Source organism: Carya illinoinensis, chromosome 3, assembly GCF_018687715.1.
Source record: "Carya illinoinensis cultivar Pawnee chromosome 3, C.illinoinensisPawnee_v1, whole genome shotgun sequence".
Lineage (NCBI taxonomy): Eukaryota > Viridiplantae > Streptophyta > Magnoliopsida > Fagales > Juglandaceae > Carya > Carya illinoinensis.
Window position 1 is genome coordinate 13,779,566 of NC_056754.1, and position 16,386 is coordinate 13,795,951.

The 16,386-nt window shown below is 35.9% G+C and overlaps 3 protein-coding genes across 8 annotated transcripts; 2 read left to right on the forward strand and 1 right to left on the reverse strand.

Moving 5' to 3' along the window:
• Positions 1-1,866: 1,866 nt before the first annotated feature.
• LOC122305585 (NAC domain-containing protein 104-like) lies at positions 1,867-3,035 on the forward strand. Of its 3 annotated transcripts, none has more exons than XM_043118179.1 (3): positions 1,867-2,192; positions 2,297-2,523; positions 2,662-3,035. In XM_043118179.1, exons 1-3 carry the CDS (start codon positions 2,027-2,029, stop codon positions 2,824-2,826), a joined length of 558 nt encoding a protein of 185 aa, XP_042974113.1. In that variant the 5' UTR covers positions 1,867-2,026; the 3' UTR covers positions 2,827-3,035. The 3 variants fall into 3 exon arrangements, with proteins under 3 accessions (XP_042974113.1, XP_042974114.1, XP_042974111.1); XM_043118180.1 differs by having other exon boundaries at positions 1,868-2,192; positions 2,297-2,572; XM_043118177.1 differs by having other exon boundaries at positions 1,872-2,192; positions 2,297-2,562.
• Positions 3,036-4,823: 1,788 nt separating this feature from the next.
• LOC122303377 (2-oxoisovalerate dehydrogenase subunit alpha 2, mitochondrial-like) lies at positions 4,824-8,587 on the forward strand. 4 transcript variants are annotated; one of them, XM_043115140.1, is made up of 9 exons: positions 4,824-5,211; positions 6,146-6,283; positions 6,420-6,602; positions 6,773-6,930; positions 7,029-7,128; positions 7,365-7,476; positions 7,574-7,713; positions 7,834-8,138; positions 8,217-8,358. In XM_043115140.1, exons 1-8 carry the CDS (start codon positions 4,948-4,950, stop codon positions 8,098-8,100), a joined length of 1,362 nt encoding a protein of 453 aa, XP_042971074.1. In that variant the 5' UTR covers positions 4,824-4,947; the 3' UTR covers positions 8,101-8,138; positions 8,217-8,358. The 4 variants fall into 4 exon arrangements, with proteins under 4 accessions (XP_042971074.1, XP_042971075.1, XP_042971073.1 ...); XM_043115139.1 differs by having other exon boundaries at positions 4,825-5,211; positions 7,834-8,019; positions 8,212-8,587; XM_043115138.1 differs by having other exon boundaries at positions 4,826-5,211; positions 7,834-8,019; positions 8,217-8,587.
• Positions 8,588-10,160: 1,573 nt separating this feature from the next.
• On the reverse strand, positions 10,161-16,178 carry LOC122303379 (SAL1 phosphatase-like). Its single transcript, XM_043115149.1, has 8 exons — positions 15,872-16,178; positions 14,943-15,018; positions 14,002-14,075; positions 13,691-13,896; positions 12,458-12,668; positions 12,269-12,367; positions 12,029-12,182; positions 10,161-10,556 (listed from the first exon to the last, which is right to left on the reverse strand). The coding sequence occupies exons 1-8, from the start codon at positions 16,127-16,129 to the stop codon at positions 10,393-10,395; spliced, it is 1,242 nt and encodes a 413-aa protein (XP_042971083.1). The 5' UTR covers positions 16,130-16,178; the 3' UTR covers positions 10,161-10,392.
• Positions 16,179-16,386: the final 208 nt, after the last annotated feature.

The window sequence follows — 16,386 nt, forward strand, 5'->3', positions numbered from 1 at the left end:
AAAGCTTGAAATGGGAAAAGAAAGTTGCAGAGAAATGAAGTAGCTTTAACATGATCTGTAGCTAGTATGAACTCAGATATCATTAAAATTCTATGCATCATGGATTTCCAACATCAGATAGTCATGATTAGCTTGGGGGATAAACATGGAGTTCCATGCTACGTTATAAGCCATACCCACCTTTTTCTCACAGGAGAAAATCATGAGCCATGCTTAAAGGTGACCTGCCAACTGCATAGAGGGAACATAAAATTCCAACTTTTAGCAAATTGTAATGATGGTTTTGTGATAAAGATATATTAAGCCATGGCTAACTGCATAAGCATGGGTCTGTGTTTGTCGATCGAGTTGGTTTGCTAGCTCATGTTTGTCTTAAAAATATAAGAAGAAAACAAAGGTACGTACATTGAAGGGCCGGGGGTAGATGGAAGAAAATGACTCATAATCAACCTCATAACAAGGCATGACGAGGATGCGTGTCCCATGGGGTCCTTTAAGGACTGCCAGTACTACTAGTGCTAGCCTTTCTGTAAGACATAATTAAGCTGAATCATGTAATAAATAAGAAAGGAATGCACAAGATTTTTGTTGAGGAAGTGAGGTTTTTCAATTTAAGTGGCTCCAAAACTCTCACTCTCTCTCTCTCTCTCTCTCTCTCTCTCTCTCTCTCTCTCTCTATGTATATATATATATAGTTCTGATCTTACAGTGCACCGGCCCCATTGACGAACTCATTAACAAGTAATATGAATTTTCGGAACTCCGATGGTACCATCTGGCCGGTACTTATGAACTCACTAGCATCAACCCATTTACAGGATGTTTAAAAGATCATGCTGATTCAACTACAATCCAAGTGCCCCATATTTTGACAGTAGGAATTGCCAAAAAGTACTGCAAATATAAAACCAAACATCAATAACTGAAAACTCATTATATGATATCATGACCTGTTATTGATTTGGATTTAAACGACAAAAACCTTAATTGTTTGTCAACAAATATGTGTGGACTAAGTGGCTCTTCGCAAGAAGATATATATATATATACAAGTAGAAACAGTTTACATAGATCATCATTCATTAATGTCAACTTAGCAATCATAAATTCCAAGAATTTCAAAAAAAATAAGTCAGCAGCAGAGGGTACGATACATGACAACATATATAATTATATCTTTCATTCTCTTGATTGTATGCTGACACTAGATATGAATTTGTGGGGAAAAGGAAATGCCTTCCCATATTAATATATCTCGTCGCTGTCAAAACCAAGAAGAGTTTAGCCAGCTTAAGTCGGCATCTCATTATTAGTGTGTCGGCAGAGGTATACCGTGACGGCAGAGGTATACCGTGACAGCAGAGGTATTAATGGAGAAATGTTAATTTGAGTACTAACCAATCTGTATGGAGACAGATGCTACTAATTTGCAATAGCAGTGAAGTAACTAGGGCTATGTCATGCTGTCCTCAGGTTAACATCATTGATATACTTTTTTGGCTATAGGTTTTTTTTTTTTTTTCTTGTCATTTTTTTCTTGTCTGAAAACTTTTCCTTTGTCGTTGGGATAGCAATATTGCCCTCAACAGTGTTTCTCATGCAGTATTGCTCACCATTCTGCCAAGAGTACTGCATTAAAGTTTTGAATAAGCGCTTGTCTCATATGTATATATAAATATCACAACTCAATCATGACATGCACATAAAATGTATTTTCAAACAATTCTTTTTCTTTTTAACCTAAAATTGCTTCATGTGGACGGATGATGTTAATCCTTATCCTTTTATGTTTAGTTAAAAGACCAGTTAATTTAGCTGGTGATCACTATACATACAGTATGCGCCCGCCCTTATTCACCTAACTCAATTCAATTCTTGAACAGAAATCAAGCTCTCTCTCTCTCTCTCTCTCTCTCTCTCTCTCTCTCTCACCTTCCCCAAAAGGCTATATAAGATACTTGACCAAGGATTTCGACTCTCAATTGCCAAGACATTATTCTCTTTGGACTTGCTTTATACTTAGAAGATGGGAGATGACAGTGTCAACCTTCCTCCTGGTTTTCGATTCTGCCCAACCGATGAAGAACTCGTCCTTCACTTTCTCTATCGCAAGGCCTCACTCTTGCCTTGCCATCCCAACATAATTCCTGATCTTGATCTTTGTCTGCATGATCCTTGGGACTTCATCAATGGCATGTTTATATTCAAAATTTATATCATGTTCGTATATATTTTCTGCTCAAAGTTTCAGGTGTCATGTAATCTATTAACATGTTTCTACCGTTTATATATGCAGGCAAGACATTATCAAGTGGAAGTACCTTCTACTTCTTCAGCAAGGTGACTGAAAATCGATTCACAAAGAAAGGGTATTGGATGGATTTAGATAATGATGAACCTGTACTGACAAGTGCTGGAAAGAAAGTGGGAATCAAGAAACATCTTGTTTTTTACATTGGTCAAGCTCCAGAAGGTTATGAAACTGCTTGGATAATGCAAGAATATCACCTTTGCAACTATGGGGTGAGTGGTGCATTCAACAACAGAAGAGTAAAGCGAAAAGTACTACTGAGTAAACTCTTTTAACTATTCCATTCTACTGATATTTCTCATATTTGATATTTCGCACCTTCTATTCATCCCTCTTTTTGGTCACAATAGGACCGTACCAAATGGGTTTTATGCCGAGTTCATGAGAGGAAGGGCAATTTTGCTGAATGTTTCTGCTGCAGCGACGATGACGATAATGGAACAGAGCTCTCAAGCCTAGATGAAATGTATCTGTCAACTATAGATGATGATCTTGATGAAATCAGTTTTTCATAAGGAGTTTTAGTAACAAGGTTCAGATTATACATTCTAAATACAATTGAAGTCTTTTTCTTCCGTCTCTCTCGGACTAATCAGCCTGCTCAACTTGTTATATTTAAAGGGATTAGTGTAACCACTCCAATGACGCTATATTGTACTGTATCATTAGTACAAGTCGATTTACTTTATAAAAAGCAGATATCAATGAACTTAATTTATTATTATTGTTTTCTGAGCTTTAGATTGCTATAAATTGTTTGGCATCATCCCTATCTGCATATACATACATATATATATATATGTGTGTGTGTGTGTGTGTATACACATATAAATTGTACTTTTCTCAGCACGTACAGCCATGTATGTTGTCCTTATTTTTCTGGTTTTGACATGTAGGGGTTCTTTGTATTGCCAAGCTAGCTCTGGCAATAACTTTTCACTGAATGGTGTCTGGATTCTACCATGTTTGTTGAACAATCCCTTTCTCACATGGGGTTGATTATCCACGCATCTAAAAGATAAGACAATGTTTGAATAGTCATTGTTCTGACCTTTGAACGGCCAAATACCCATCCTCCCCCAATATATTATGGTCACATGATTCTCCTTTTGGCCATACTCGTTATTACATTATTGAATTTGATAGTGCTACGCCGCAATGCTGATTCATTCATCATTCCATTAGTATTAAAATTCTTGCCATGATTTATTAGTAATGCTACATATAATTATTTTTATATACTCTATATGCACTCCATTGATATGATTAGTTGGATCAATTTTTTTTAATATACAACCAATCACATCAATAAAGTATAGAAAAGGGTATGTAAAAGTAACTCCACATAGAATTTTTGTTTATATGTATATTAAGTAGAGCTTGTGGCTTCTCACAAGACACGCAAGCAACCCCGCCCTTTTTAGATTGGAAAATATTTTAGCTATAAAGAGATTATATAAAAATAAACTCACATACTAACGTGGCTTAATGTAATACGTTAAAATGTAAAATTATTTTTATTATAAAATAAATCTAATAAATCTCATGAAGCCACATATATTAATTTGTGCGTTTACTTTAATATATTATCTATATATTTGTATTAGTTATCAGTAGATTTGCCCCGCAACATAAAACGAGAAAAAGCATATAGAAAATCCTAAATGAGGTACAATATTTGATACAATTATGCTTTAAATTGAGGATATTTCTATAAAACGGTATTACTTTTATAAGTTATATTATAAAAATGCCCATAATTTGAAACAAAATTATAAAAATAATTGTATAAGTATCATTTTCCTTTTCCTAAACTACTGGAGGGTATGATCCAATTCAGGTTTAACACTTCTGGTTTTAAATATTTAGTTAATTAAATATAGATATATATATATATATATATATATATTTCCAGATAATGCCTTCATATACTTTGCTAAATAAGTTGTTTGCTATGATAAATATGGAAATGATTTATGGAGGAATATAAATTATAACCCTTTTACAATTCCTAATTGTAGACTCATCTAGGAATAAAAATTTAATTACCTATACGTACGTAAGTATAGCACAATGGTATAAATACATACATACATACATACATATATATATATATATATATATATATATGTGTGTATTGCTCCTTTGAAAGGATATAGCACAAATTATTAGGAATCGGAAATTATTAACAGGCGAAGTAAATATTGCATATATAACTTTTTAATAATTTTGGATAAAATGTTTAAATATTGGTAATTTAATTATTCAAGACATAAAACCTAAACATATGGAATATGTTTACTTCATCATCTTATAAAATAATCAAACTCATAAATTAGTATATTTAAATGTAATAAAATTATATTTATTTTATAATAAATATAATATACGTAAATTTATAAATTTATTTTTATAAAATATTTTTCTCTTTGACCTTAAGTTGTGTTTTTTATTTTTCTTTTTAAAAAAACATTACTTTCATTATTAAAGAAGGAACTTATCCTGTCAGCAACGAGTAGACGTTATCAAAGAAACCGAAGGAGCTCTATTAGGATTGGCATTAACCGACAACAGAGCACTCGCGTCTCTGCATATCCATTTCGGTCTCTTCTTCGTATTGTGGAGTCTTTCCTATCATGGCTCTCTGCATGAGAAAATCACTGAACCTTATCAACCTTCTCAAATCCAAGATGGGTTTGTTGGGTACAATCAATCCGAGTCCTTGGGCTTCTACTTTATCCCGTCATCATGAATTTCCAGTTCCAGCACAAACTGCTCAAAATCTGGGAAGCTCGGATGGAGATTGGATTGTCAAAGCAATCGTTTTATCTTCTCGCCGTTTCAAATGGACAAAAGCCGAAAAACAATTGATTTCTCGAAATGATGTTGATGATAACAAGGTATATTAGTAAGCTTACAATGGAACGTATATTAATTTAGAAAAAAAGAAACTCGGAACTTTATTTCATTGCATCGTTCTCGTGTTGTTTTTGTATGGACTCGGCAATTTAGTTGTGTCTCATGCCTCTTGAAACTCTTAACAAGCACATATTGACCGGACTAATTATTGATCCTTAATTATGGTTTTTATTATATATTAAATTAGCGTAATTTGAACTCTCGTGATATGATATTGTAAATTGAATAAATTCGATGTTTCTAGTTGAGTAGATAAGGCCTGAGTTTTAGATGTTTATCAGGCATGCATTTTGGTTGCTGAACAGATCGCTGGCTAACACAATGTTAAATTGAACTCACAAACCGGCATTGAATCTTGCTGTCCCATTAAGGTCCTGGGGGCTCAGCTTCTATAGTGGATCTACATTCATTTAATGGGCTATTCTATAAACATTCTCAAGCAGATTTAATATAAAATTTTTAGTCTAAAATTATGTGTAATTAGGTGTATTAGGTGCGTACTTGAATTGACTGAAGGAATCACTCTAGTTATAGTGAAGTTTAGATGTTTTCTAGAGCTAGGGGCGGGGCTACCAGGAAGATCAACACTTGAAAATATTACAAATGTGTTTTGGGAAAAAAAGTTAATTTATGTGATGATGATGTCCCGGGATGTGATATAAGTTCTTCAAGTCATGTTCTGGTGTGCATAATAACTATGACTTTTTAGTGTTCCGGGAAGGATGTGAGGTGAAGATGACTTATCACTCTACTGTTTATGTGAAAGATCAATCTATTCAAAATGTTGTGTAATCGTAATTGGATTTATCTTAATTGCTCCCAAATGAGCCCTTGGACGTTTAAACAGGATATCAAATCATATTGTTATGCAGGTGTGCTTTTTTTTGTACTCACTGAAGCTATCTTGAATAACAGGTCTTGGATTTTCCAGGAGGAAAGGTCAGTTTCACTCCTGAAATGAGGTTTATACCTGAATCCCCAGAGGAGCGGACACGCTGTTATCGTGTCCTTGATGGAGAAGGTCAGCTGATTATTGGCAACAATTTTGTACAGGTACTTCGACTTGGGCTCTCCGCTCTCCCTTCCCTCTCTGAATTTCCCAAAAGATGGAGTTTTCTTTTTGTTTTCCTGAATGTATATATTTGACACACAAGGATCTTTATGACCTATGGTTGACCGATTTAATTAGGTCAGCAAGGAACTTGCTGTAAAAATGTACACTGACATGGTTACCCTTCAAACCATGGACACAATATTTTATGAAGCACAAAGGCAAGGAAGAATTTCGTTTTATCTGACAACAATTGGAGAAGAGGCCATCAATATTGCAACTGCTGCAGCACTTTCTATTGATGACCATGTCTTCCCTCAGGTTACAAGCACTCACATCCTGATAAGTACTTCCCTTACAATTCCTCCAAGCAGTATGCACAAACACATTCATTACCGTCTCCATCCTTTTGAGTTCTCATAATGCTTGTAATTTGACATAGCAATATTGAAAATGAGTTGAGAAGAACGTTTTAATGATATGCTATGCAGTACAGAGAACCAGGAGTGCTACTATGGCGTGGCTTCACCCTACAAGAATTTGCAAACCAGTGTTTCGGAAACAAATTTGATTATGGGAAAGGCAGGCAGATGCCTATCCATTATGGATCTAACAAGCACAACTACTTTACTGTATCATCAACAATTGCGTAAGATATGAACCTTGTCTATGTAAGAGTTGTTTTGCAGAGATTTCACAGCAAAAATCATCATAGTCATGCCACAAATGTTGCCTACTTTTTTACAGCACACAAATTCCACATGCTGTTGGTGCTGCATATTCTCTGAAGATGGATAGAAAAGAAGCATGTGCAGTCACGTATTTTGGTGACGGCGGCACAAGTGAGGTAAAAATCTGCTTATTGTTTGAATCACTAGGATAACAAGATATTTGAAATGTTTTGATTCTGGTAAACAACATTTTTGGAATGACTCTTTAGGAGTTAGACAACAGACAAAAGCATCCAATGGCTATGGAAGACCTAAGGAAATATTTTATTTCCATTAGCATTTCTATAGCCTCCTCTATTTCAATGGGGTGTCGCTTTGGTTGTTTAGTTTCTAACACATCAATTAATGTTAGGGAGATTTCCATGCTGCTTTGAATTTTGCGGCGGTCATGGAGGCCCCAGTTATATTTATCTGTCGGAACAACGGATGGGCTATCAGTACCCCCACTTCAGATCAGTTTCGAAGTATTCTTTTTTCTTTCGAATTGTTCTATTTTGAAAATTATCATTACCAAGAGTTTCTTGTTATCTTGACAAATTTTCCACTTCTATTTACCACCAGGTGATGGTGCAGTTGTCAGAGGCCAGGCCTATGGAGTCCGAAGTATCCGAGTAGATGGTAATGATGCACTTGCCATTTATAGTGCAGTTCTTGCTGCACGTGAGATGGCAATATGTGAACACAGACCAATCTTAATTGAGGTAAAGTAAGGATTGGTTTGTGACTCTCGTCTTTGAAAGGCATCATGTTGAGCCCCAGATGCTTTCACAGTAGATTTTAGGTCTGATATATATTTTTGGTTTAATCGTTTTCATTGGTAGGCTCTAACATATAGAGTGGGACACCACTCCACATCTGATGATTCCACCAAGTATCGTCCAATCGATGAGATTGAATGGTGGAAATCAGCACGAGACCCTGTAACTAGATTTAGAAAATGGATTGAAAGCAAACGTTGGTGGAGTGGTGAAGCCGAGTCAGAGTTTAGGAGCAGTGTGAGGACGCAGGTAAAATTGGCATATCTTCCAAAGAAACATCAACATAACGTGTATAATAAAGTTCTGCACCATAGAGTCTTTGATTCATGAGCATCCTGGTCACAGATTTTAAGAGTCGCATCCAAATGGTATTACATTTTGAAAGTTTTAGAATAATAATTTATTGATCAAAAAGAAAGTTCTTGACTGATTATACTTTAGTACAGCTACTGCATGCAATTCAAGTTGCAGAGAAACTTGAGAAACCTCCAGTGGCAGACATTTTCACAGATGTATATGATGTTCCCCCATCCAATCTCCAGGAGCAGGAGAAATTGCTGAAAGAGACGATCAAGAGACACCCACAGGACTACCCTTCAGATGTTCCTTCCTAGACTTGGATGATTATGCATTTATATGGCATAGGATCTTGTATTAATGATTATTTCAGCCCTAGTAATTGAAAGCAGATCCCACGCATACAGTTCCCCAACCTTAAGTGTAATATGCAATTGACCCTCTCCAAGCTATACTTTCTCTATTGTGATTACTTGCTTCTCCAAAGATGAGAACTCATGCACGCATTGTGTTCAATCTATTTAATAGAGTTCTATTATTTTTTTTTAAGAGTAATAAGAGATTTTATTAGAGATGAATGTATAGGCAAAACTCATGCACATAGAAAGTATATAAAAAAAAACACCTACGTACATTCTAGGATACTAAAAAACGACATTAGAAAATCATGAATGGATTATCCGCAATTCACTAATGCTGAAAACCAAACCAACGAAGAGTGTACAAAAAAATTCCAGATTTGTTCGAGAGACTGCTCTTTGTCATTAAAACACCGCTGATTCCTTTCCACCCAAATGCACCACATAAGATACAAAGGAGTCATCTTCCAAGCCGCACACCCACTTGAGAACAACTATGAAGCCCGTTTTAGCATGCGAGAAGGTCAACCACTCTCAACAGCATCACCCAAGCCAAGCCGATTCTACGGAAGATGTCATTCCACAAAGCCCTTGCCACTTCACAATACAAGGGAAGATGATCTACGGATTTTTCACTTTTTTTGCACATGAAGCACCACTCCATAACTATAATGCCTTGTTTCTTCAAATTATCCAGCGTCAAGATTTTATCCTAAGATTACGAACTCCCAACCACCCTATCGAAATAGAAGAACAAACTTTGTTCCAACTAACGCCTTATTGAAAATCTTAAGATTACGAACTCCCAACCACCCGACCGAAATAGAAGAACAAACTCTGTTCCAACTAATAGAGTTCTACTATTTACAAATTAGTTTGTAACACATTACTTATTGTGGAGTTCATTACAATTAAAAGAAAAGATCGAAGCTTTTTACTAAAGTAGTAGGCTCTGCTTTCATATCAGTTGAGTGTTTGGTATGTTCTTCATATCAGTTGAGTGTTTGGTATGTTAGTAAGGGTTTGCAAATAGTTTTATTTTCATAATAATATATAACTACAAAAGAATTAGTCTCTAATTTTGTTCCAGTGTATTGGATTTGTGTGAAGTGGGTTGCAAGGGCAACAGAGGAACAGTGGCCAGTTCACCGCTGTGGCGTGGGCAGACATATGATCAAGCAAATAAGTTTATGATCATTCAAATTACATGACATCTAGTACGTCGCAATTAGAAATACCTCGCACCAAGCTTTGCGTCTCAGTTAAAGGTTGTTCTGAAGGATTTGGCAGAGAAAACACTTCAAGCTAAATGAGTACTCACTCCATCTGCTACTGACTAGAGAGTGATACTTGAATATTAAACTACATTTTTTCAAAAATTAAAGTCTTTTTTTCTTTTCCAGTTTCAAATCTCTTTATCATAGGTCCAGAATATTAAGTTCTCCATCATTATATTAGAAAAATAAAGTTCATGTCACCACTAATGTTGCTTGTTCGAAGCTCATTATATTATCAAAAATTCTATGTGCAGTCACTTTTGTTTACTCTTTGCACACTCAACTAATGTAATTGGCTGTGTCACTTTGTTTTTAATATAAAATAATTATTTTAACTAATTATATCAATGGAGCACATAAAAGGTACGCAAAAATACAAAAATAACTATATATAGCAAAACTCGAAGAGAATGCAGTGTAATCATTTTAGAACTAATTAATGGTTTTTCACAAAGGGTTACGAGCCGAGCATCACTCCTTTATTGGAAAAGTATGAAAAACATATGATATAGGAGTCTTAGATTCTTGTAGCTGGATCTAAGCATTCTCGAACTCATCGAGGATCTGATCAAATACTCGATTACATCAAATCGTAGAATTTTTACATTTGATAGGATAAAGGCATAGAAGATTTATTAGTTAAAAAAATCAGCATAGGAGATAACCGAATCATATGTGGTCAAAAGTAATCACAAAGATGAAGGTGTATCCTCCAGGGATTCTCTAACTGCCTTCAAGAGTAATGGCATCAATTTCTGATTGGTAGCAAGTATGCCTGTGTCAAGATCAAGGTATTTCCCTTTGGAAAAATCCAGAGGGTTCCCTGCAGCATCTGCCACCACACCCCCAGCTTCTGCAAAATTCACTTGAAGATATGTCAGAAAAACGGGTACTAAATGCAAAATTTAATCAACTAGCATCACCACAACTATCAAGGAGACCCTCATCTTATTCAGGGAATCCTATAATGCCTAATGCTTTCTTGTCAGGAAAACCAAAAAAAAAAGAGTTTTTTTTGGGGAAAATTACGTAAATTTCGTCAAAACCTAAGTAATTAGAAAGTGCATCCACGCACTTTAGTTTTGCAAGCTACCCTGACACATAACTATGTTTCTTTCTTCTTCTTTTTTGGATCGGTATATAAGTATGATCCTTTCTAGAACCTAAACATGTGATGAAACTAATGGGATTTACCATCATATAAGCATATTAGCGATTTGATCTTACATCCATTAACCATGCTTAATTCTCCAACCTAAACATTTGTACTATACCTAGTCCATCTATGCAAGTCAAAATACACGATCATTGAGCATGTAATGATCTCATAATACACTCTACTGTCACTAGGGGTTGGCTCAAGTGGTAAAGTCCTTAAGCTTGGGGGTATGCTCCCCCAAGTCTAAGGTTCAAATCCCAATGTATGCAAACAATCTCTAGGGGTCATTGGATTGGAGAATTTTCTCCTTTAATTACCCGAGGTGCACTTGCGAAACTTCTTGCCGAGGGCTTGTGCACCCCTAGGATTAGTCAGAACATTGTTCTTGTACTCTCAGTACCAATCAAAAAATAATAATTATAAAAAAATGTATTTCTTGTAGCATTGCAAAGCACTTACAATGTACTGTATAGCACTCACAAGTCCAGTAGATATATGCCCTAGAATAGGAGCATATTCTGCAATCATTTTAGAACATCCTAATATAATAAGAATTTCATAATTTAGTCATGTATTTGATGCATGGAAGGACCACACTTCAGAGGCTTTTCTTGTCTCCCAATTGGTGAGGAAACAAAAAGGGAGTAGGATCTCCAAATTTGAAGATCCCATTTAAGTGGGATCTTGAAAGGAATGGCTAAGGTACAGTGCTCAGCATGAAAGGCCACTCTTAAGACTTCAACCCATGCGCTGGCACTAGACAACCCAAGACCTGGACCTAGGAGGCTATTTGTTATATCCCTGAACTACCTAATCCTTTGCAATCAACACGTTAATTTTCAGTTCGCACCATGCACACCCATCAATCCACAATGGCAATACCAAATGCAACCTGATCTCCATTAATACCCAACCATAGCCATCCCAACAAGGGCAGGTTATCCAGAGAAGAGAGACCTGCACTAACTTATCGCGAGAGAGAGAGAGAGAGAGAGAGAGAGATGCACCAAAACACAAAAAAAAAAATAACAAAGAGAAAGGCCTGTTGCCATCGCTGCACCAAAACACAAAAAAAAAAATAACAAAGAGGAAGGCAGGCCTGTTGCCATCGCTAGCCTGCTTTAAGTGGAGAGACGAAGAAGAAGAATAGAAAGATTTTTCATTACCAGTCACAACAATGCACCCAGCAGCATGATCCCAGATTTTCTCACGGTATCCTTTACGAGGAAATCGCAGATATATGGCTCCATCTCCTCTGGACAGTGCCCCATACTTAGCCTGGCTATCAATTCTAACTGGTGGTGCTTTGACTCCAAGTTTCTGTTCATGAATCGATATTTAGGACAGGAAATTTGAAGGAACAGAAGAGAAAATATTATTGATAAGAGGAAAATATAACACGGTACTTTTGCAATGGAGCTAGACAAGTCATGCGAGGAGTGTGCTGCTTCAAAGGATTCAAAGAACGAAGCTTCCTCTGAATTGTCAGTAGTACTGACATTCACCTAAAGGGCAATAAAACAAAAATGATTTTAAGAGCGGAATACCTATAAACATAAAGCATACACTGATATTACTTTCCTATATCCACGAACCTTTATTGGTGAAGAACCATCCAGTGACTGCATATATGTTCCTGCACCAACTTTGGAAAAGAAAAGGCAACCAACTTCATCATGTGAGGAGTGCAGTCTATTACTACCAATGGATGCTAAAGGAAGATTTGGACAAGCCAGAACGCCCAATACTACTTTCCCTTCATCTAGCAACGCCAGCGCAATTGCATATTGGTCTCCCCTTACAAATCTATTATGCCATCTCACAAAGTATAAGCTATTTCATCATGGTTCACTCATAAGTGCATCGAAATTTAAGGAGCACTCAGTAAGTGAATCAATGATAAAAAATAAAAATAAAAATAATAATAATAATAATAATAATAAATCAGGAAACAGGAGGTAGAAAGTAAGCAATGAAAATTTCTATCGTTTTCTTTTCAGCAAATTTATAACAGAAGTGGAAAAGGGAGGTTTCATCAAAAGAGATTTACCATGACGTCACCATGTTTAAATTTTTCTTAATATTAATCATATCAAGTATTTCCATACATCACTTAAGTTCCAAGTAACACCAAAAGTTACAAGCAATTGGAATCACTATGAAGGGTGATGCAAATAAGAAGGGTATGTCCGCTTGAGGAATTAGAACACCAACTCACCATCTTCGGTAGCCTTCTTATTCCAATGGGCCAAATGGGAATGGATAGAGACGAATTTGACAGAATTTGGTAGCATCTATAAGGGATTTATTAGTTTAAGTGAATGCATGTCATATTAGTTTCAGTGACATGTCATCAAGCAGAAAATCAAAAAAGTCCTAAAGCAGAAAATAAGATGCAATAAATCATGGGTTTCCCATTCTAGTATCAGCTTTATACGCATACAGTAATAGTTTCATGTCAACATGCATGTAGACAAGAAACATCCAATTCAAGAGCTATCAACATTTTTTTTTTTCCTTTTGATAAGTAAAAATATTATATATAAAAAAAATAATAAAAAAAAAAACACTTCCCCGACCGCTATCAACATATTAATCCATGAGTGCAAAGACCCTTTCTAAAATGAAATTTTGAAATAATTTTTGCAAACTTTAAACCATGAAACTCAACTATTTTGCTAGTTATTGTCTCTGCGCTGTTACTGTCACAAGAATCCAGAAAGATTTATATACACATTTAACTAAATGCATATGGCAACTACAAGATATTTGAGAGACCTGATTCTTTAAGCCCAGGTACTAGGCAAATTCTAAGTTATGAAGCTTACCCTTTAGTACCATCAATTGGATCCAAAACCCAGTGCCGACCATGAGAACCACCATCAGATTTGCCACTGTCGATGGCCCTGAGCACGTCTTCCATGGTTAATGTAGGAACACTAAATGATCCATCATTGACAATAGTATCGTTCACAAGTTTTGTAATGCGCTGTAGAGTTTCCTGGCCACTTGCCTTGCAAAGATCTCCCGAATCCTAGAAATATTAAAAAACTTGTTTAACTTGATTTACAGTTCAAGGGAAGAAAAGAAGACATCATCTGCATGTCTCTGGGAATTAAGCAAAAGCATACACACTCGCCTCCTCAGCTACTAAGGAGAATGAGTCAGATGGAAGTTCCCTTTCCAGCACAAAACTAACAAGAGCTTGTGAACCTGGGAATCACGGTTAAGCAAAAAAACAGAATGGCAGTCAGTTCCAGTAAATATCAATTCTAAATGCTGAAATTGGTATAACAAGCACTGGAATAATCTATAATATGAATGCCTTTTAACATAGCCTTTAATAGAAAAATGCTCGAAACTGAAACTTTGAACCACAAGTGCATGCCACATCCACACAAAAAGAAAATTACATAGACAGTCTACTAATTTAGAAATATGACCGTGGATAACATTGTAGTTATCTCATCTTGAACTAGGATTTGAGTACCTACTTTACTACTCAAACAGGGAAGAATCAGATGGAGTTAATGTGAATCCAACAGAAGAACTAGTGCTTTAGGTACGGATATAACTTTTTCAGTTCATAGACAATTCATGGGTGGTATAGATTCAGCACAACTCAAACTGCCCCATGGATATCTTTGCTTTGGAACAAAACGATTAGAATTTAATTAATTACAGGGTAAGCAGATAGATCCAGTCAAAACCTCAGGCAAAGAAAAGGGAACTTGCTTATAAGATAACCCCTGAAAATATATAGCAATATCAAAACATAATCACCACTAAGCTCATGCACAAGCTTACCTCACAGTTATTAAGTCAACATGGTCATCTGAGTTAGGAGTACATGATCAATGACATGAAGAAATGTTCAGAAAATTAAAGCAATTATGATAAGAGATCACTCTACTGTTTGTCACTATTACGCCCATGAGATAAGCCAATTTGCAGGCAAAAGTATGTGACTGAAAAAAAAAATGTGTGCCGCCATTTTCAATTAAGATTCATCTGTAAGGAATCCAAAGAAGAAAACATCAGATAAATGCAATGCACAAAGAGGAGAGTTTGGTAACAAACCATAATCGGCCACTGTGACAGGACTTTTATCTGATTTTGCTTGGACATCTGATTGCAGAAGTGCCTTTTGTACCTTCTGGAGGAAATAAAAGCACCCAAAGGAATCACCCTACTGTAACAAATATATTGTATTTACAAACTTTTAAAATAAAACAGCAGAAAACCCATTTGTGGCGTCAACTGACAAGGCATATACTAAAAAGGTAAAGAATTGCCACCAAACCAGACCAAAATAGGCAAGCATGATAGGGATATATCCGATGTGCTCATTTTACAGTTCTATCCCACACTCCTATATAACTGGGGGAAGAACTTTACACTTGATACAAATAGAAAGTAAGCAACAAGCCCGATAATGTTAAGCTGCACAGTGTCAAATAAAGTTCACAGCGTCAAATTAAAGATCAATTTTCTCTTCTCTTTGTTGTGCATTTAAAAGTTTCTTGCCAACAAACCACATACGTGATGCGTCTGGCAAATTTAGGGAGTGAAATATAACTTTGCTTAAAAAAGGAGTTACTTACCCAAAAAAATGCCATGTAGTCATGCATGAAAAAATTTTATATGAAGATGAGTTTATATTTCCGTACCCCAAGAAATACACAAGCAATATGCCAATTACCAAAGGGAGAAAATATATAAAAGAGTTGTAAAACTCACGGCTGAGAAAACTATAGGAGTTGTAAGACTCGATGCAATGTCTGGGCATAACAATTTTAGTTTCAGCGTCAAGAAGATAAATTATTTCCAGCAGTCAAATTACAACATACACATAAGTACAAAAAATATAGTTCGCGATTCCATATCTTCAAGTGACTGTTTTCCGAACGCAGACAAAAACACACACATCAACCAAGCTAGATAACACGAAACATTGTATGCCTATCACCAAATTTAAGAAAAGCGAGAGAGTGTGGGGGAAGAGATGCCTGGCAGAGTCGAGCAGCGAGAGAGGCAGCTTTCTTGGCAGCCGCGAGCTCCTTGTCGTAAGACATGGAGGAAAATGCAGATACTGCTACTGCCGCTACTATTACTGCTCGAGAGGCCCTTCTGGAGACTAGAGAAACAAGGGATTGGGTGTTTGTGAATTTGGGTCTCGATACAGAGGTGATTTTGGGAACGACCCGAGAGCAATTTATTAATGTTTCCATCTGTCTCTCTCTCTCTCTCTCTCTAATAACTTCCATCTACTTTTTGTACGATTCTAAGCTCACCCGTGATTACTTGGTATTTTCATGGTGTGGTTAACGGTAACCAGTGCGTGGGATAGGATGTTTTTTTTCTCTCTATCTGAGACTCATATTTATTGAGAAAATGTTTTTAAAAAATGTGAATTTATTACCCACAGTTAAATACTTGTAAATCATTTTATTTTTGGATAAGTTTCCAGTGAGGTAATAAATATAGTTTTTGTGCCAAACACAGTCTTCTGAAAACATCGAAC